Raw genomic sequence first — 21166 nt, 5'->3', positions numbered from 1 at the left:
CCTCTCACACTGCACAAAATTCTTCAAGTTTTAATTCAGCTGGCTCTTTCCTGTTACCAGTGTCTTCCTGCTTGCTTTATTTGTACACTGACATATGACTTGAAAAGCCGGCCCAGACTGTTTTCTAAAGTCAAAATGAGCAAACCAGCTCACATAAAGTGCCCTTCTTAGTATATCCGTAGATGAACCAAGGATGAACATCACTGATACAGCTCATCCCACAATTAATACTTCGTTACTAATGAACAAGAACCCACAATCGATCCTTTAATTCTTTTTATCTTATGTTTAATCACCCACTGGAGGTGCCACTGATAACTCGTAAGGGCAGTTTCAGCAATGGTAAGTTGTAAGCTTCAATTTGAGAAAGCGTTCCGTTCCGTAGTTTAGTCCATCATTCCGTTCCGTTCCGTTCCGTAGAATAGTCCCCACCCGATTTTGCTGCCTCCCTTGATGCATAGCTTCAGAGCGAGGCGTGGAAGCTGTGGATGAAATAATAATTGACAACCGCTGTTACCAAACGTTCAGGGACATCTTTTGCCATAGTTTTAGTCTATAATTGATGATTGTTGTGGCTGCAGAAGCGCTGGAAATGGGTAGAATTCGCAACACAATTCTTTGATGCCGTAAAACATTTTGACGCTCGTCACCCAGATGGTGAGAAGTCTCAGATCTTTTCCAAACTAACAGCATAGACAGACTATGCACCCAACCGTATCGAAACACTATGAGGAAGAGTTGGCTTCTCTTGCCCTGGGTGGTAGGGCAGTTTGAATTCGAAACTTCGTATTTCTTTGTCTGTTTTTTCAAAGAAAGCAACCAAGTGCCGGGCACCCAGCAAACCATGTACTTATTTCTGTGCGTAGTTTTCAACTACAACAACTCTGGATACGATTTGGCTAAGTAGCAAGTTTCATCCGGTCCTTTGTGTTGAGCACGAAATTTTAAAAATAAATCTTGCATCTTGTAAGATACTGAAAATGATATTTCTGTGAAGACAACAATCGTGCCTCCGGTTTCATGGTGGATCAAACAATGGGATACTACAATGAACATCCCACAATGGTAGGGGGATTGATTTGTAGAAGTTGATTTTTCGGATTGCGGACCCTACCTACCGTAGGAACGTCACTAACACCAGCACAGTCGTAGTGAAACCGGGGCCAAACAGAACAGGGACCATCACACCCAACGTAGGACTAGTGACTGTCTGGTCTGCCACACGGACACGATGGCGCTGCGGAAGGTAATTCCTTGCGGCCTGGTCGAGGGCCTGGTGGACCCCGTCGATTATACTTCTTCAATGTCGCGGCATGGTGGTCATGTACACTAAAACTACGTCTTCATTCTTCTTCTAGAGCCAGGAAACAAAAAAACCAGGACCAAAAAACTCACGAAGAAACAAGAGTTCCTTGGAGCGTTTCTTGGAACTACGAGCACGATCAAACACGCCCAATTTTCCTGCGCAAGTATTATAGCAAAAGATCGAGGTGAAAAACATCACGATATAAATCGAAACTAGAATTATAAAATATTTTTGAAATAAATATTGGGATGGTTTTGCGTGGGAGTTGGCTACCCCTCAATATACACCATCTGTATTTATGGTTATCAGTTCTCAGGGAGTGATATTATGACTATGCATGCACACGAATAATGATACACCATTATTCTCGTCTTGGGAGTGCCACTGCTCACAATTCAGCAATTTGTGAATATGATTGCATTGCTATACACAAAGTAACATCTATACAGTTAATATGCGATCATGAGAATGCCAACCACAAATATGCAATTGTTTATGTACATTTTAATAAATTTTCTGTGCTCCCATATATAGTTATGATCTGTAGCTGTAGAAATATAATTAATTTATAGTTGTGGTTGGCCATGCCACAACTATTAAACTATTAATATACAGTTACCTATATCATGATTATATGGAGCACACAAAATTTTATTAAAATGTTCATAACCAATTGCATATTTGTGGTTGGCATTCTCACGATCGCACATGAACTTACTGTTAAAAATAAGGTGTTTATAAAACACCTTTTGGGGTGCTATACACTGTTAAAACTGGGTAGTTATTTTAGCACTCATTGAGTTGATTTAACAACTTGCTTACAATGCTATATTGTCACTATGGGAGTGCTAATATTACTAAATGGTGGTTAATTAAAGCTACCTATGTTACTTTAGCATCAGCCTTTGTGCTAGTTTAGCATGGTACTTGTTATTTTGTGTTACTGAAGTTGGTCAATATTATTTGGCTGTGATTCTCACCAGTGAGATGTTCCCAATTCAGGAACTGTCATTGTTATTTTAACAGGTTATTTTGTGTTACTGAAGTTGATCAATATTATTTGGCTGTGATTCTCACCAGTGAGATGCACACAATTTAGGAGCTGTCATTGTAACATCAGATACAGAAGAAAGTTGGTCAGCAGTGCCAACAATGCTTCATTTGAAGAACACCAATTGAAAGTGAATATTATTTATTATTCTCCAACATGTATACCACATTTACATAATGATGTACATATTATATAGTATAATGTTGATAAATACACGTAATATAATATTTACAATTAATCGCTTTCATTTAAGTCAGCATATAGATGAAGAGTTATATAGTAATGTTGAGTCCATATCTTATGTATAGTTCAAAACTTTGCTGTCTACAGTGTTAAAGAACAATGTACTATAACACATGGTACTACTTTTTGGATAGTACTACAATATTTAAGAATTACTACTGATATTACAGCCGGTTGGTGCACATTTAGTGACAAAATGTTTGTAAAATTGCTGGTTGCTGGAGCACATGCATGGAATGTTATGGTAGAGGTAATCGTTTCACTAAGTTACAAACTACTTCTAGATCTTTGCAATTAGCTACATTGGATGTTGAACATTGTACAAAAGTCAAATGATTAGCTAGCTATGCACATTAGCATGAGCTATACTGAACTGTATTGCATGTCTAAGTCAGACATGATAATAGACCTTATAGCCATATAGCTCTGTATATCATCAAAATTAGTCTTGAAACAAACCTGACTATCCAGAGTAGCTAGCTATAGCTTTTATCATAGATGCGCTACAATATCTATGCTTTGTAATAATGGACATAACACACGTACATACTGAAAACTATACACCATACTACTACTTATTACCTAACTATATACTTATTACTACCTACGTACTTAACTTAACCGATGTCAAAGTCAGGAAATTCGTCCTCAGCAGTAAGCGAATACTGGCGGAGTATCATTTTCGCATTGTACCTCCACAAAGTCAGACAGTTGCTGGAGAAGTTGGCGCCTAGCAAACTTTCGAGGTAAACCGTTTCTAACAGTTGTTCTGTCAGCTATGGTCTTCCTTATACCAATTAACAAATAATAATAATAAATAATAATAATAATAAAATTGATTATGGTTAACTTGAATCGGACTCATGATCAGTTGTGCAGAGTGTATAGCTATGAAGTGCCATAATTTTAGCTTAGGTTTATCAAACAGCACCATACACTAGCCTCTTCGAGCTACTCAGTCTCTCCGGCCGGCCGGTCAGGTCCAGTGCAAGTTTGCCGTTCTCCCGCGTCACGGTTGGTCGAACACTGACCAGTAATTCAGGCTTGTTCTAGCTCACTAAGAGATCTACTTGAGGGAGCTCGCCATTCAAACGATAACTAGCATCATCTCTGGCATCATGAACTAGAATGAACGCGCACCTTCATAGCGCGTTAAACCGCAATGAACTAGGGATGATAAATCTGACGTTTAAAGAGAAGAGCTGCTACCAAGACCGCTGCTACTATGGAAAATTTAGCGCTTGTAAAGATAGGTCAGGTCATGCCGAAGCTCTCGCAGAAAAACTGCTATTCTGACGAAACTTAGTCAAGAGCAGTGTTTTGTAGGTATAGCTAGCTAGACTAGCTTGTCTCTCAATTGAGAGTGAAACTACGCAGCCGCTATTAGGTGATGAGCGTCAATGTAGCCTGTTGTGTCATTGCCATCTGGCATCAAGGATCTTCAAGACTCTCAGCATCATGTGATGTCAAGTACGTAGTGATTAACCTCCCCGAGGGGACTCATGCAGGAGGGATACAGCTATTATGGGCTAACGCAGCCTCCTTTACACCTGGGTGCTCCTGTAAGTATATGTTTCGTTAACATAACAAATAATTATTATGCATACGCAGAGTCCTATTACTCCTACATCTTAGTTATGTCTCCATGACAGCAATACTGCTGGCAAATGGAAGTTATTGATAAAGGTGATTACAATTCAACTCATGATGTAGACAGATGCAGTTCATGCCACTTGTCAATATATTTGTGAAAGAAGCTAACTGCTTGTCAACAGTTTCATGTAAGTAACCGTGATAAAACCAGTGTAAATGTGTGGGATCTTGTGTTAATAGCCAAAGAGGGTATTGTAGGATTTTTGTGGCTGTACCTGTACAGTATCACCATTGTTCTGCTGTGTTTCAGTTGTAAGCATCGTCTAGAAATCATTTGATATTAACGTTCAACATTCATTGAGAAAGCTTATTGTAGACTACTATATAAACATACATCAATATTCAAAGGTACAACCCACTTAGCTTTTGATCTGTAGTAGCAACATATTAAATATTATGCTTCCCTTGTGTAGTATCGTGATTAAAGATTCTTAATCATGAACACTGTAATATCATACAGATTACAATAATCACAGCAACAGCAACTACTACAATCATTAAGCAAGTAATTTATATCCCACGTGAGCCATGCGCATGCGTATCCACCACACATCCCCCCCCCCTAAAAAAATACAACACTTAACTGAAAGGGAAAAAAAATGAAGTACAAGAAGCAAAACAAAAGTAAAATACAATAATGAGCAATATTAAGTGTTAGTATATGGGTAAGATGAATACTTTCGTGGAAGTTGACGTGTTCTTTGTGGATAACGGCGAGTTGAAGCCGATGGTTGAAAGTCAGAATTAGAAGACACTGAGTCTGGAAGTTCTGATGAAACAAAAGTTGAAGGAGCAGAAAGCATGTCCTGAGGAACAGTTTCAGGTAATTCAGTAGATTGTACTGTTATTGGTACTGAACAACTTTTCAGTTGATCTTGATGTCGACACCAAGTGAGACCATTAGATAGCTTTACTATGTAAGACACTGGACCAGTAGATCTAAGGATTTTGCCACGTGTCCACTTGCATTGTTGATTGTAAACACGAACTAACACTGACTGACCATTTGCAAACTGTTTTGGTTGCACTGAATTGTCGTGAGAGATCTTCTGGTTCAGCTGCTTACTTTCAACTTGTGCAGCAATGTTCGGCTTAAGCAAATCTAGCCTTGTACGGAGTTGTCTTCCTAAAAGAAGTTTAGCTGGCGAGTTGCCAGTTGTGCAGTGAGGTGTATTACGGTAAGCAAACAACACTCTAGCAATTCTAGATTTAATCGTGCCATCTGTGGTCTTTTTTAGTCCTTTCTTCACAATTTGTACAGCCCTTTCAGCTAGTCCGTTACTAGAAGGGTGATACGGTGCGGAGTTTACCTGTTTAACACCATTGGATTTCAGAAATTGCTGAAATTCTTCACTCACAAAACAACTACCGTTATCTGATACTATTGTTTCAGGCAGTCCAAACTGAGCAAAAACTGAACGAAGTAAGTCAATAGTAACACTGGAAGACGGAGATGCTGCCGGAAAAGCTTCAATCCACTTTGAGTGAGCATCAATAAGAATAAGTAAATAGCGGCCTTCAAATGGTCCGGCATAATCAATATGCAATCTTGCCCATGGTCGTGATGGCCAGTTCCATGGATTAAGTGGAGCTGTTGGAGGGTTGGATTGGTTGAGCTGGCATTCATTACACAAACGTACTGATTCTTCGATATCAGTTTCTAAACCTGGCCACCAGACATACATTCTAGCAAGTGCTTTCATTTTTGTCATGCCTGGGTGAGCACTGTGCAATTCTTGTAAAACTGCATGACGGCCATTCTCAGGTACCACCACTCTAGACCCCCACAAAATACAACCATCTAAAACTGAGAGTTCTGTTTTACGAGATGAGTAAGCAGATAATGTTGAATCACAATGATTGGGCCAACCTTGTTCCACAAATTGAAGAACTTGAGCTAATACAGGATCACGTCTGGTCCAAGTACGAATGTCATTAACAGTCACTGGCGAGTTAGCCAAATGATCCAACAGTAAAACGAGTTCTGGTGCCATAGGCACTTCAGTTGGGGTTGTAGACAACGGCAATCGGCTCAAAGCATCAGCATTACTGTGCTGATTGGTACCACGGAAAACAATAGTGTACTCATAGGCAGACAAAGTTAATGACCAACGTCTGATTCTAGCAGAAGCTTGTGCAGAATTCGAAGTTGCCTTGTGTTGATGAAACAAGGATAGCAAAGGTTTGTGGTCTGTGACCAGTTCAAATGAGTGTCCCAGTAAGTATGAACGGAATTTGTTTACACCAAATACACAAGCAAGCCCTTCTTTTTCAATTTGACCGTAGTTCTTTTCTGCACTACTTAGTGAGCGAGATGCATAACCAATTGGTCTCTCAGAGCCGTTAGGATATTTGTGTGCTAAAACAGCCCCCAACCCATAGGCAGAAGCGTCCACTGCAAGAGTAAGCTTTATGCTTGGGTCAAAGTGAACTAGTAATCGGGATGACAATAACAATTCTGTGGAAGCCACAAATGCTTTGTGTTCTGTAGCAGTCCATTTCCATTTGGCAGATTTTTGCAACAACTGATTTAAGGGTGATAACACAGTAGACAGATTTGGCAGGAATCTACTATAATAAGTCAACAGTCCTAAGTAAGCTCTCAATTCTTGAACATTTGTTGGTGCTCGGGCATTTTGAATAGCTTCAACTTTATCAGGAAGTGGATGTAAGCCTTCACTGTCAATTTTATGGCCTAGGTATGCCACAGAATCTGCAAAGAATTCACATTTCTCTTTTCTAGCTCTTAGCCCAGTCTTTTCAAGGCGATCTAAAACTTGGTCAATTAACTTTAAATGATCAGATTTATTGGCACTTGAAAGAAGTATATCGTCTAAATATACAACAACATTTGGTATACCTTGCAATACATTCTCCATCACACGCTGAAAGATTCCAGGTGCTGACGAAACACCGAACGGCAGACGTGTGTAACGAAAGAGGCCTTTATGTGTATTAATGACAACATACTGCTTAGATTCATCAGCTAATGGAAGTTGTTGGTATGCTTGACTAAGGTCAATCTTACTAAAAATTTTTCCACCTGCTAGTGTGGCAAACAAATCCTCTACTTTAGGTATTGGATATTTGTCTAGGGTGGAGACAGGATTGACAGTTTGTTTAAAATCTCCACAAATACGAACATTGACTTTGTCAGGCTTTAAAATTGAAACGATTGGAGAGGCCCAGTCAGACACTTCGACAGTTTCTAATGTTCCCTCATCCACTAAACGATTTAACTCTTTCTCAACTCTGTCACGTAGAAAATAAGGGACCGTACGTGCCTTACAGAATTTGGGTTGAGCTGAAGGGTCTACTACAATTTTGGCTTGAAAGCCTGTAAGAGTGCCTAAGCCTTCTTCAAAAACTTTTGAGTGTTTCTGCAAAACTAGAGGAAGCGAGTCGTCATGTACAAGAAATATTTCCTGCCAATCAAGTTTGAGCATTTGCAGCCAATTACGACCTAGCAATGTGAGGCCAGACCCTTTGACAATAACTAGTGGCACAGTAAATGATTGACATTTGTATGTAACTTTGACATCAACAGAACCCAAAACAGGAATAGACTCACCAGAGTAGGAAGACAGTCTGACTTCAGAGGGAGCAAGTTCTCTTTGAGGCCAGTGTTCTCTGAATGTGGTCTCAGACATGAGAGACAATGAAGCTCCTGTGTCTAATTGCATTGAGACAGAAACACCTTCCATGTCAACAATTACATTCCAGGGCGTGGCTTTTCCAGGTGAGGTAACATTCAATAGTGCATACTCATCAGTTCCTTCTTTGACAACAGTGTTAACTCCTTTGCTTTTAGCATTGGACTGTTCTGTGCTCTTGGAAGAACCTGATTGCTCTGTAGGTTTAGTCCTCTTACTGCGGCAGACTTTCTGCAAGTGTCCCACCTTACCACATTTCTTACACACAGTTTCTTTGTGTTTGCAAGTTGGAGCGTAGTGGCCATGCTGTCCACAACGATAACAAACGTTGGTCAGTCTAGTAGAGTCTGTTACATGATGTACAGGTGCAGGAGGTACGGAGTCAGGGCGAGTCGTCAGTTCTCTAACATTCTGAGCAGCGGACTCCATTCCTTGAGCTATTTCCAACGCGGATTTAAAAGTCAATTCTTTCTCAGACAACAAACGGCGTTGAATAACAGCGTCATTGATCCCACAGACAATGCGGTCTCTTAACATGGTCTCCAGGGTAGCTGCAAAGTTGCAACGCTTCGCAATGGAACGTAGTTCAGACACGTAAGAAGTAACTGATTCTCCAGGTTTTCTAAACCTTGTGTGAAACTTGAAACGTTCGACAATCTCTGAAGGAGCCGGAGTAAAGTGTTCAGAAAGTTTCTCGACCAGTTCAGTGTACTCTTTTTCTCCGGGCTTAGCTGGAGCCACGAGGCTAGACAACAGTTTGTAGTTGCTGGCACCGATGACTGAAAGAAAAATAGCTCGCTTCTTGGGTTCTTCGGTAATCCCATCCTTGTCGCCAGAAATGTAGTATCGTGATTAAAGATTCTTAATCATGAACACTGTAATATCATACAGATTACAATAATCACAGCAACAGCAACTACTACAATCATTAACCCTTAATACCCCAAGTTTTGCATGCGTCATATTAAAAAAATGGACTAATCCGGTATTTTCAGCTCTCCTGATAGCACACTCTATCCAGACACCATTTTTATAGTTTGCCATAGTAATCAGACCTGTGGTATCTATTTATCCAAATTTCAGAGAAATGCCATGTTATTTCTAATTACAGCAAGCAAGACAACACCAAGGAATTTTTATTTACAACTCGATAATTTTTTTTAAATGGTTCCCATGAAGCTTTAGCTTTAAAATTTGAGTTACAGTATGAGTAGTCATGTATCTTCAAGTTGAAATAGTAAAAATGACTAAACAAACAAAGATACATACAGAAATTGAAAAAAAACTAAAAACGTGTTTTTCCTGTTATCAGCTACCATTTCATCTTTCTCCTTTTACCACGGCCCTTTGCCTTGAAGCTCCCAGGTGGCCTCCCTATGGGAGTAGTTCTCATAGGCTCTGGGGTAGGTGGTGAAGTTACTGTTTGTTCCTCAGATGATTCAGAATCTGTACTGCTTTGTAAAATCGCCTCTCGTTGGTACTGAAAATTCCGGTGATGAAACTTGATGAAACAGTCTCTGTTTCGAGTGAAACACAGTGGCACTTTACAAGCAGCACATGTCATACTGGACAGCTGTCTTTTCTGATGGACAGTTTTACAGTATACACAGTTGACTCTTTTTGTACCTTGAATTAGATAGTGTTTTACTGTTGTATCTTTTGCAGGTCTCCCACCAGATCCAGATCTAGGAACAATGACTTCTGGAGCACAGCAAAGAGCCCGAACCAGATTCTCCCTGAACTGGTAGTGTGACATTTTCGACTGTGGAGCTACAATTTTGTGTAATATAAATGCATTGACTGTTGCTAAATCAACTAAATGGAAAAAAATTGTTTTCCAGTATTTTTTTGTCTGGCGTACCACCTCATAATATTTTAGCAACTGATCGGAACGATCCACACCACCCATATATTTATTATAATTGTAGATTGACAGTGGTATAGGTACTTCCTTTTTCTTACGTTCCCCTTTCTCTTTCCAGTTCCGCTCAACAGTGTTTTCAGAGTGTCCTGGGTGCTCTGTACTTGCAACAACAACACATTTGGTGTCCTTCCACACATTGAAAACAATTTCATCCTTTCTCATGTAGACACCTGATCCACGCGGCTTTTGGTTATAGTTGGATACAGTTCTTTTAATCTGTTCTAGATATCCTCTCCTATTTGAGGCCATAGTCCCAGTGCCGTGTACTTCATTTGCATACAAATCTTTCAGGAGTTGAGGAGAAGTATAGAAATTATCCATATAGAGTCTGTAGCCTTGATTCATGTATGGCGATGTCAGTTTCATCACTACATCATAACTTAATCCATGAGTAGAAATTGATTCTCCTTCCTTGCCTCGATATACGATGAAGTTATTAGTATATCCAGTACGAGCGTCACACAGGCACCATAATTTAAAACCCCATTTTGTGGGTTTATTTTTGATATACTGTTTGAAAGAGAAACGGGCTTTTGATCGAACCATCCTTTCATCTATACTTATCTCAGCATCAGGCTGATGTAAACTTGTACATTGTTTACTTATGTGATCAACAAGGGGTCGAACCTACAGAACGGATATTATAAACACATTACACCATAGCAACAATAAGCCACAATGTAAAATGTAAAACAACAGTTGCACTAACCTTAGCAAGCTTATCTTTCTTCTTTTTCAAATCTGCTTCAGTAGCTTTATCAACAACGTGTAAAAAAGCTAGTAGAGAATCAAACCTGTTGCGACTCATTACAGATGCTACAAAAGGATCATGACATAGACATTTCTGCCTCCAGGCAAACCTATACTGGGGTATTTTCCGATAACCAAAGTGAATGATGATTCCAACCAATTTATAAAAGTCTTCTTTGGTCATGGACTTATAATGCTTGTATGCGTAAGGTTTTTTATCTTTCATATCTTGAGCGTACTCATCACTACACCGACAGATTTCTGCAACCATGTCATCAGAAAAGAATAATTCAAATAAACCTCTCTCTGAGGTGTCTGAATTTGGCGGTAAATAAATACCAGCATCACGATTTGGTGAAAATGCAAACTTGTTTGTATAGCCACTATCGTTTACATCCATTGCATAACATGGTAGTGTTTCTTCTGCTGGTTTCTGTTTCTTCCTTGCAGTACACTTCATAGTATGTTTTGTAGCTTTTCTCTTGGTCTGTTTACCTCTCTTACCTCTCCTGACTAAGTGTTCATCGCTTGAAACTTCATCAGAGTGTTCATAGCTTGAATCTTCATCCGAGTGCTCATAACTTGCTTTTCCTTTACCCTTACGTACATCTGCTTTTCCTTTACCCTTACGTACATCTGCTTTTCCTTTACCCTTATGTACATCAGCTTTGTCCTCATCAGAGTGATCTTCATCAGAATGTTCACTTGGATCATCTATGCTTGCATAGTACATTCCAGCCTCTGGGTTACTCAAATCATATTCTGAATCTTCATCAGATTCTGATGAGGATGACACAGACCACTCACTAGCACTCACAATAGCATGTCGTGCTTCACTGGCACTCATACACTTGGGTAGTAAGCCACTCGAGTTACTAGGAGTTCTTATAATCTCAACTTCCTCCGTATTAGTTGGGAAAGGCAACTGCTCAGGCATGGCCACACAATAGCTATTGTCCTTGCCTTCATTGCTGGACTCGGATTCGTCTGTATTCAGCACTAAGTCACATACTGTTGAAGAAAACAACTTTTTCCGTGGATTATAAGACGCCAAAGGGTCCTCATCATCACAGTCCTCTTCGCTATCCATTATTCTTTGCATGTCAACCACCACGGAAGCTTCTAACAACAATAGAGCACCACGCCGTAAACAAAGAACGTTTGTAACTATTTTAAGCTATTACGTAGGCTATTCTATTTATAGAAAAGCTATAAATATCGCTCAATTGCGTAGTTAGTGAATTTAAAAAAATATTGAAATAATCTGTTCAAAAATGCACGTTTTTTCTATAGCGTGGGGTATTAAGGGTTAAGCAAGTAATTTATATCCCACGTGAGCCATGCGCATGCGTATCCACCACACCTTGCTAAAGGTCACAGAGGTGGAAACTGATTATGTGCTATGAAAAAGCGGCAGTCTCTTTTTTAGGTATGCATACAACAATTCTAATTGTTTGTATGTAATTGCTCCTCTTTTACTGATCTTTAGCTAAATGAGCATGTCTGATTCAGCTGAACAAATGCTACAAGTAAGATAACAAGTATGCTAAACAATTCATAATTTTAGCCATACCTTTATTTAATTTTTTTCTTTAGATTTGAGGTGGAAGAAAGACTTTGTGCTGATAACATGTGACAGTGAACATGGTATGTAGTAAGAACATACACATACTGTTTTGTAATTGCTTACCTTTTTATATAGCTATTTCAAGACTATTCCAATCACTTGGTGGTGGCATAGTTACTTCAATGGCAGCCACCTGAACAGCATTCAAAAGATCTAGATGGAGGAGAACCTTCAGATTTAAGGATATCAGGATCAAGAGTGGCAGAAGCCAGTGTCTTTGTCTTTTTGCACTAGAGATCACTGCTTGGATATTTGAAGATGATATGATGAATTAAGAACTCAGTTAATAGAACTGACACAGAGCTCAGTTGTAACAGATGCTACCATTGCATTTTTTAGAGTGTTATTATTACATTTTTAAAAGTGTCAATTCAACCAAACCTTGTAAATTCAACCCAAATAATCATGTTGTTTTGCACCATCTATGTGTTGGTTAATATAGCACAAGAAGGTGGTGTTATATTTGGTACCGTCAAATTACACCTGGTTTTGGTGTTATTTCAACACATCACTTTTAAAAGTGTACTCTAAGGGTGTTCTGTTACACCCATTGGGTACTTCAATTACACCCATAAAAATTTGACTACTCCAGTCAAAAAATAGCACTTCTAGGTGCTGTCATAGCACTTCATTTTTAACAGTGTGGGGTGTAGAAGATATTTTAAAAGAAAATGGAAATGGATTGTTTTCTTTGTAATACAGCCAATCACATTTTCACCAATCAATTTCAAACATCATCATATCATTGACACAAAGAATTGACACAAAGAACATACGAGAAACATGGATATGTGATAATAATACATACATTCAGTATCATCAACTCTTCCTACCTCTTATGGTTTTCAGTTTGTATTTATAATGTAATCAATAAGCATGACTTTCGATTGTGGGTTTCATTTTAAAAGGCTCTGAAGTGAATTACTGCATGGTTGTCACAAGAAATAATACAGTGTATATGTACAGGTACATGATAATGCCACCACACTGTCATCTCACTGTAATTAGCACCTACACAAATCTATTGCATATACATCTTATGCAAGTGCATGAGGTAGGGACCCGCCGATTATGCTGGCATAATTTTGAGCATAATAGGTACCTAAAAGCATTGAGCATAATGCCAGCATAATAGGTTAAATATTTGTACCATAGTATAAATTCTTGCTGGAAAAATGACAATTGCAAAATAAGATCGATATACTCTAATAGAACAGTCAGTAACTCTAATAGAACAATCATCAAACTGACTGTTCTATTAGAGTATATCGATCTTTTCTCTTACATGCAGCAAGAATTTATTATTTGTGTTCCAGCCACTCATTTTTTCTTTCTATACAGTGTTAAATTAGTAGCAAAGCATATGAACTAAGGCATGAACATTGACTTGATTGAGCATAATCGAGCATAATAGGTAAATATTGAGCATTAATTTAAGTATAATAGGTGAATTTTTGAGCAGTGCAGCATAGCATAATAGGTAAAATTATGAGCATAATCGGCGGGTCCCTAGTTAACAGTCTGTTTGTACAAAGTTTGAAAATGCCATGGGAATACTTGATTTCCCTACACAGAGCTCTCAAAAGTGCTGGCAAAGGAAGGTGTTTATGGTTTGTTAAACAGCTGTACTGTCAACAATGACTAATACATTACCAAGCTGATCACACAAGATGGCTGACAAGATTAGTACATTATTCTTTAGCACACAACAATACGGTAATATTCCAAGTCAAAGGATCTGCAACTAGAAAAAATTCTATACAAGATATCAAACTTTATATCTAGTAAGATACCAAACGTGGCAATGATATCAAAAGCGAAATATTCAGAAAAGTTGGACCACAAGATGTTCAGTATTTGGAAATTCTTCACAAGGTAAAATTTCACACCTCAAATCTCTAAACTGTACAAGAGTCACAAGGATACATGGCATAGCACACACGATGCTGCATATATGGAAGTATGTATACAAGAAATATACAAGATTTCAAATCAGAATTTCAACAACATTTCAAAGCTGTGTGAAATTTCAAAGAAGTTGCAGACCATTCATTCCAGGTGTTCACAGAAGTATTATGCATGGCACTCCCATCTGGCATGCAAAACTAAGCAAAATATTAGATAGCTACACTGTTAAAAATAAAGAGTAACCACCACTCTGAGAGTTCCCAGTGAGGATTTAACACCCCTTGGAGAGTAGCCAACACTCTGAAGGGAATAACCATTACTCTGAAGAGTAAGGGACACCACCTTCTGAGCATGTGTTACTCCCCAGTTACTCCTTTAGAGTAATGGTTACTCTCCAGGGGTGTTAAATCCTTCCTACACTGGGAACTCCTTGAGAGTTGTGGCTAGTCTTCATTTTAACAGTGTAGTTCTCTTGTTCAGACATTATGGCTTGGGACAACCACTGTTGAGCTTGGTGATGTATTTCATGATAAACTGAGTCACCCAGAGAGAGGGGCAACTGGGGCAGGCCTCAGCTTGTTTGAGGTATGTACTGTTGGGCCCGTATTGCTTCTGGGCAGTCCTGATGGCAAACCTTTATCTGCATTCAGGTAGCCACAATGATCAGGATGAAAATTCTTAAAATACTGTATCAATACTGTATAGCTATACCTGTAGTAAACTTCTTTGTGATGCATTTATCATTCTTAGTGGTAGTCCATGCTCTGTATATAAGCTCTGTGCAAGCGACTTCCAAGTGGTTGCTACGCTGATAAGTAAAGCATACAGGACATCCAACTTGAGGACATCTGACACTCGGAGATACTGTACGACACGCTACATTTTATATCGTACTGTCCCTCGGCTTACGACGAAGTTAGATATGGTCAGGAAACAGACGCAAAGATTTTAGACGTTCCATCTAAAAAGTTATATTTAATTATCACCATATCACTCACGTGAGGATGTCATAACTAGGCAACGGTACTTTGAGGCAGCTGCTTCCGTTGAAGTTAAAAGTTTGTGTAGCTACCAGGCTTGTTGTAATTGTAATCGTAATTGTAATTAATTACTAATCATTAGCAATTTTCAAGTAATTGTAATTGTAATTGTAATTGCTCACTGAGCGTAAAAGTAATGGTAATTGTAATTGTAATTAGCTGTTTAGTCAATAATCATTATGTAATTAAGTGCAAGGAATCAAAGTTAAGCCGGCTAGATAAAAGTACTATCCCATAACTTGACTAGTGACTATGTACACAATCCCATGTGTGTGACATGTTACCCATGTAGCTACAGTAAATTATTGAAATTATAGACATGTAGTTGTTGACCACATAGTTTAACATTTTATGTACAGTATGGAATACCCATGGGGTACATAATGTTCAATAGTAGAAAAAGAATTTATACGTATCTAGATGACACAGAGTTTACAAAGGATGAAAGCCTTGTAAAATTTTGGAAGATAAAAGCAAATAAATACCCCAATTTTAAGTACAATAGCAAAGAATATGCTGAGAGTTTCAGCAACATCTGCAACAAGTGTGTGTATTCAGTCATAGTGGCAATGTTCTCAGACCAAATGAATGTAGACTATTACCCAAAAAGTTTGAACAGTTAATATACCTTAAGATTAATGCTGAGAATTGTGTAAGTAGCATGAAAACAATTCCACTCAGACAAAACAAAAGATAATACGTGTGACATAAATTGCTATAACTATAGCTAATTGCAAACTAATCCAGTTTGTTCTATGACTAAAAATAGACACTTACTAGTACTCTATGATCACGCTACCCCATGCAATGTACAGTAGTAATTGAAAAGTAATTGTAATTATTAATCATTATTTTACATACTATAGTAATTGTAATTGTAATCATTAGATTGGCTTTAAAAAGTAATTGTAATTGTACTGATTACTTTCGGTGGGTAATTACAACAAGCCTGGTAGCTACCTACGCAAAGATATAGGGTCCGCAAACCGAAAAATCAGTATCTTCAAATCGACTTACAAACTATAGTTATGTGTAGCCTAAGGGGTAGGTCTAATCAAGAAAACACTAGAGTGGCAGCAAATTTCATCCATCTCTTCTAAAGAAAATAACGCGAAATACCTTGAATTCGATCGATTTTTTAACCGTCGTAATTTGCACTGTTATTTTTTTGGGCCAAAACTCTCTCTCAAGCTTTGAGAGGTTGTCCCCTCTAACTATGGAGTATAGGTAGTTAAATATAATTAATTAATATTTGGTGGTGGCGTCGCGCACACTGCCGATCGGCGAAAAAAAAGACGTTTCGTGATCTGGAGCACAGCAGACTTGCAGGAAATACTGCAACATTTACTGCAGTGATCACCTTCAAGTCAAGTATCTGTGTGCAGAATATGGTGTGGATAAAGTTTGTTGACCATCTGGCTGAGACCAGCCTCGCCCGATTTAGCGAAAAATTCCTCCACGATCCAACAAATACTGCAGTCTCGTGTAAATTAACACCTTTTGGTGTGCTGAAGTATGGAAATGATTGCTCAGAGCAAGTATAATGGCTTGATTACTGACGGTAAATTTTACAGTTAGCCAATACCGAAATTTATTGTGCAAAACTAAAACTCTTGTAATGAAAGTTTTACGACACTAAGCATAATATTGCTGACTTGATATGATTATAAAACACTGTGAGCACAGTAAGATGATCGTTTCTGTAGCAAGGATGGAGTCCAGAGGTCTTGAGTACATGGCCAGATATAGCTATAGCTGGATAGCTATGTACATGCAGGTCATGCAGCATATAGTTATAATCATGCACACCTTTTGACAGTTAAATCAGAGCTTATAATTATCTGATCATCTATTTTCATGTGATACTCAGATGCAGTAGCATGCAAGGTCAGATGGTATACTCCCCAGACGAGTTTTTACATGCCTTGAAATCACATCTGCATGAAAAACTATCATACAAAGCCGTGATATTTCCTGGTAGTTAATTTTGTAATAGAGTACCAACTTATTCAGTCTCAATCATATCTAGTAGCTATTATCATATCCTGTGCAAGACATTAAAACATATATAGTATTACCAAGAGTTCATAACATAAAGTAGTAAATATTGTATATTATAAACTTTTGGTATTACTTCCATGACACAAAATCTCTAAAAATGAAGTTTAGTTATTTGGAAGAAATTTAATTTGATTTTAATTGTTATAATGAGATGCCAATCAGATAATTTGCTGGAACTTGAAAATTGAATAGTTATAAATTAGATCAAACATTTAATAAGAACAGTAGTCTGTCACATGTCACTAAATTTAAAGTAATTTTCATGCATGATGATTTTGTCGTATTAATATATTAAGATCTTCACAAAATTCAAATAGTTGAAAATTTGTCCTACACTGGGTCCTGATTTTGAAGTTTTTGAGGCTGAATTTTAGAAAATTACATGGAATGTATAAGAGTGCATGGTCCACACAGATAGAATATTTGTACAAAATGTACATACATTAAACTGTTGGCTGGAAGATTGCTTTCAGGCATATATCTCAACTTTTGATTTTATTTCACTTATCCTCACAGTAGTTGGCAGAGCCTTCCCTACCATCAACTATGAAATTAGAGCAAACCCTTGGTTTCTGCTTTTGATAGCTTCTATAATTATTGCTAATACTTCCTGCATGCATATAAGTGGGCTCAGCATATATACATACCAAATAGTACATTGCATATCAAAATGAAAATTCAGATGCTATGTCTAGACTATACCTTTTAGCCCTCACTGTGAAAAAGATGGGATATAAGATGGTATTTCCAGTGGCTTATTGAATACAAATAAGCCTTAATATAAACCCTGTACTATACTCATGTTATACTTTAGTATAATGCATACTATACTATTACATATATGGTTTCAGTTTATTTACTACGTTACCTGAAATAGCTTATATCAAATATAATACCTACACTATACCACCACATATATGGTTTCAGTATGTTTAATACATTAACTAAAGCCTTACATGAGACTGTTAGTATACTACAGGTTATATCAAGCTTTTTTGTATTCAATAAGCCACTGAAAATACCATCTTATATCCCTCTTTTCTCACAGTGCCTGTTGAGTATGAGGAAGATATTTTTCAGAAAAAGACACAATGATTTTACTATATAGCACGCAATATGCCAACAGTAAATTATATAGGTCAATTTATACCAATGCAACATAGCTATACTATGTATAACTTGAAGGAAACTCTCCAATAGAGCAGTCAGATATTCTTATAGAACAGTCAGAAATTGATTTTTTATACATAATGTCACTGAAATTCATCAACAAATTGCAAAAATGATTATTTAACTGTACTCAGAGTAGTCGTCAAGTATATTCCACAATATAGTTCGTAAAATTATATATTAGCTATGAGAGGCTTGGTTTTGTGCAATAAATCGCGTTTCGCATGCCGTAATTGATTAAAGTGTTCGTAATCTAGCCACCGCTGGAAGTTTGTACTTGTGCTGTGTAATCATTTTCATAATTCAACACACTTAAAGGTGCTTATGTGCACTAGATTGCAGTATTTGTTGGATCGTGAAGGAATCTTTGCTAAATCTTGCGAGGCTGGTCTCAGCCAGATGGTCAACAAACTTCAATCAACACCATATTCTGCACACAGGTACTTGACATGGAAGTGATCACTACAGTAAATGTTGCAGTATTTCCTGCAAGTCTGCTGTGCTCCAGATCACGAAATGTCTTTTTTTCGCCGATCGGCGATGTGCGCGACGCCATTACCAAATATTAATTGTAATGCTTATTAATTGTAATGCTCATTAGCGTGTTGCCCCTAGTGGGCTTTGCTAATTAACAATAATAATAATAATAATAATAATAGCAAAGAGCGAGGCTGGTAAAAGTCTGGGGCCGATGGGGGTGAAAGACGTTCGGAGCTACGCCGGCATCGACTAATGAATACCAGCTGGGGTTTGTTCACTGTTTCCCGTAATTGTTTAACTGTTACCTTTGTAGGCAACTACGGACTTTATTTGTCGCCCATGTGCTGATGGCTCGTTTGTGCTAGTGCCTATTATGCTAGAGCCGATTATGCCTAAGTCGAGTTGCCATTCACATTTGCTGGGCTCCGTCGGCTCGTGATAGATGACAGGTTGGTAACACTGTGCTACTTGCTTTAGCTTATAGTTTTCATGTAGGCAAGGTGGCAGAGAAGCAGCAGTAGACAGAAGTGACAGGATAAAGTGATGGTATGTACAAAAGTCTCTCTGAGGTAGAGTTCATCAATGGTCTTACTCTATCCTTTGTAGTTCCAGTGATGTCAACATAGCATGCAGTGATAGACTGATACAAGTATGTACTGCTACAGAATTGATGGTCAGACTACCAAACATGGTAAAAATTGTAAAATATAATAATGTGTAATGTATTCTCAACTTGACTTCACAGTCGGAACACTATAAATAGGCATGAGGCTATTATGCTCCAAAAATTGAGCATTATGCTTTTGAGCAGTGCTAAAAAAATCACCTATTATGCTTTTGAGAATTGCCCATTATTTCCAAAATTATGCCACAATAATTGGTTAATAATGCCAGTTTACTGCTGTATCAGGCCATTTTCATTGATGTTTAAGCTTCCAATAGTCTTGAATTCTTTATCTGGTTGCTGTATTAGAGTATTTCGTTTCAATGTGACTGCTTTATTAGAGTAAATAATATTCGGTGACTGTTCTATTAGAGTTTCTGACTGCTCTATTAGAATATCTCGATCTTTTTTAACAGAATTGTGCAATCTGCAGATTTTCTTACTGTTAAAGCTTTATAATCACCTCAAAATGCTAGCATAATTCCTGATTCCCACACGTACCTATTATGCCCAAAATTATGCCGGAATAATCGCCGCATCCCTAACTAACTGATTTGGTGCAGTCATATAGACATTATTGAGGTATGTCCATGTGTATGTATATCTAAAATACTTATTGACAGAATTATACGTTGCTGCTGAAGGATGTTTATTACTGACAACTGTGGTAAGAACATTCTTTACTGGTTTCATTTGTTTACAGTATCATACTGCCCTATAGACTTGCAACATTGGTTACAGAAATAGGAGAAACTGATGGTTGCAGTTCCCATGGTTACCATTCATCTTCACATGATTGATTTCTGCTGGATTAGCAAGACTTGAAACCCTGGAACAATAATTGTAATTGATGATATTTCAAAATGTACATTTCTAATTGTAACAGTATTTAAATGGATACAGATCATACCACAATAACGGTGTGCGATACATACATTGGGTAAAATGGTCAGTAATACACACAGAGAATAGTGTGCACGGTGCGAGGAGGCATATCATACACACTTTGGTGTGATATGCAGCCAACTGTTTTAACAGTGTACCTTTCAGAGTGTATAGTTGAAGATGCTGATATTATAAAGATGATTTCTAAATTACAGAAAGCGGCACTTTTGAGCTCGTGTAGGATCATGAAAAGTGTTCTACTAAGAGACTAACTAGCCTTCTACCTGTACAATTAACATCTACAATTAACATTGATACTTGCTTAGTTAATTAATGTAACTGCATGTATCTATAATGCTTTTTTCAGCTCTGTGTATGTATAGTTTGGTTAATTCAATAATAATAATAGTCTACTTAAGTATCAAGCACATGCACTAGTTGTATGTTAGGGTTAGTATGCTCCGAGTATTTGACTTTAGGACACACGTATAGTATATAATTTCCCCCCAAGTATTGGACTTTAGGGCATGCGCCTGCTAGCAGCTACCCTGAGCATTCAACTTTAGGGCACACGACAAGTACAGTATTAGGGTTATAGGGTCAGGTTCAGCTTTGGTTTCTTCTTCACCTTTAGGTTACGTTCTTCTTACTATATACAGCTTATTTCTTGAGTTACATTTATAAAATAGAAAAGTAAGAGAGTTGGGGAGCTATAGCAGCGGTATAGTACACAGTAAATGTGACCCTATTT

At 37.8% G+C, this 21166-nt stretch overlaps 1 protein-coding gene and 3 long non-coding RNA genes across 7 annotated transcripts; 2 read left to right on the top strand and 2 right to left on the bottom strand.

Moving 5' to 3' along the window:
• Nucleotides 1–2481: 2481 nt before the first annotated feature.
• Nucleotides 2482–3392, bottom strand: LOC136238024 (uncharacterized). Its single transcript, XR_010692721.1, has 2 exons — nt 3213–3392; nt 2482–2681 (listed from the first exon to the last, which is right to left on the bottom strand). It is a non-coding gene; the product is annotated as an uncharacterized lncRNA (long non-coding RNA).
• A 5737-nt stretch (nt 3393–9129) lies between these two features.
• Nucleotides 9130–11733, bottom strand: LOC136239406 (piggyBac transposable element-derived protein 4-like). The gene is made up of 2 exons (XM_066030138.1): nt 10540–11733; nt 9130–10457 (listed from the first exon to the last, which is right to left on the bottom strand). The coding sequence occupies exons 1-2, from the start codon at nt 11680–11682 to the stop codon at nt 9219–9221; spliced, it is 2382 nt and encodes a 793-aa protein (XP_065886210.1). The 5' UTR covers nt 11683–11733; the 3' UTR covers nt 9130–9218.
• A 183-nt stretch (nt 11734–11916) lies between these two features.
• LOC136239585 (uncharacterized) lies at nt 11917–12540 on the top strand. Of its 2 annotated transcripts, none has more exons than XR_010693526.1 (4): nt 11917–12009; nt 12070–12109; nt 12177–12227; nt 12283–12540. It is a non-coding gene; the product is annotated as an uncharacterized lncRNA (long non-coding RNA). The 2 variants fall into 2 exon arrangements; XR_010693525.1 differs by having other exon boundaries at nt 12070–12121.
• Nucleotides 12541–18601: 6061 nt separating this feature from the next.
• On the top strand, nt 18602–20428 carry LOC136238510 (uncharacterized). Of its 3 annotated transcripts, XR_010693013.1 has the most exons (7): nt 18602–18826; nt 19046–19134; nt 19180–19315; nt 19362–19412; nt 19473–19557; nt 20154–20197; nt 20252–20428. It is a non-coding gene; the product is annotated as an uncharacterized lncRNA (long non-coding RNA). The 3 variants fall into 3 exon arrangements; XR_010693014.1 differs by lacking the exon at nt 19046–19134; XR_010693012.1 differs by having other exon boundaries at nt 18602–19134.
• The last annotated feature ends 738 nt before the right edge of the window (nt 20429–21166 follow it).

This window comes from Dysidea avara, chromosome 11 (assembly GCF_963678975.1).
Source record: "Dysidea avara chromosome 11, odDysAvar1.4, whole genome shotgun sequence".
Classification (NCBI taxonomy): domain Eukaryota; kingdom Metazoa; phylum Porifera; class Demospongiae; order Dictyoceratida; family Dysideidae; genus Dysidea; species Dysidea avara.
This window is presented reverse-complemented; position numbering and strand designations above follow the sequence as displayed.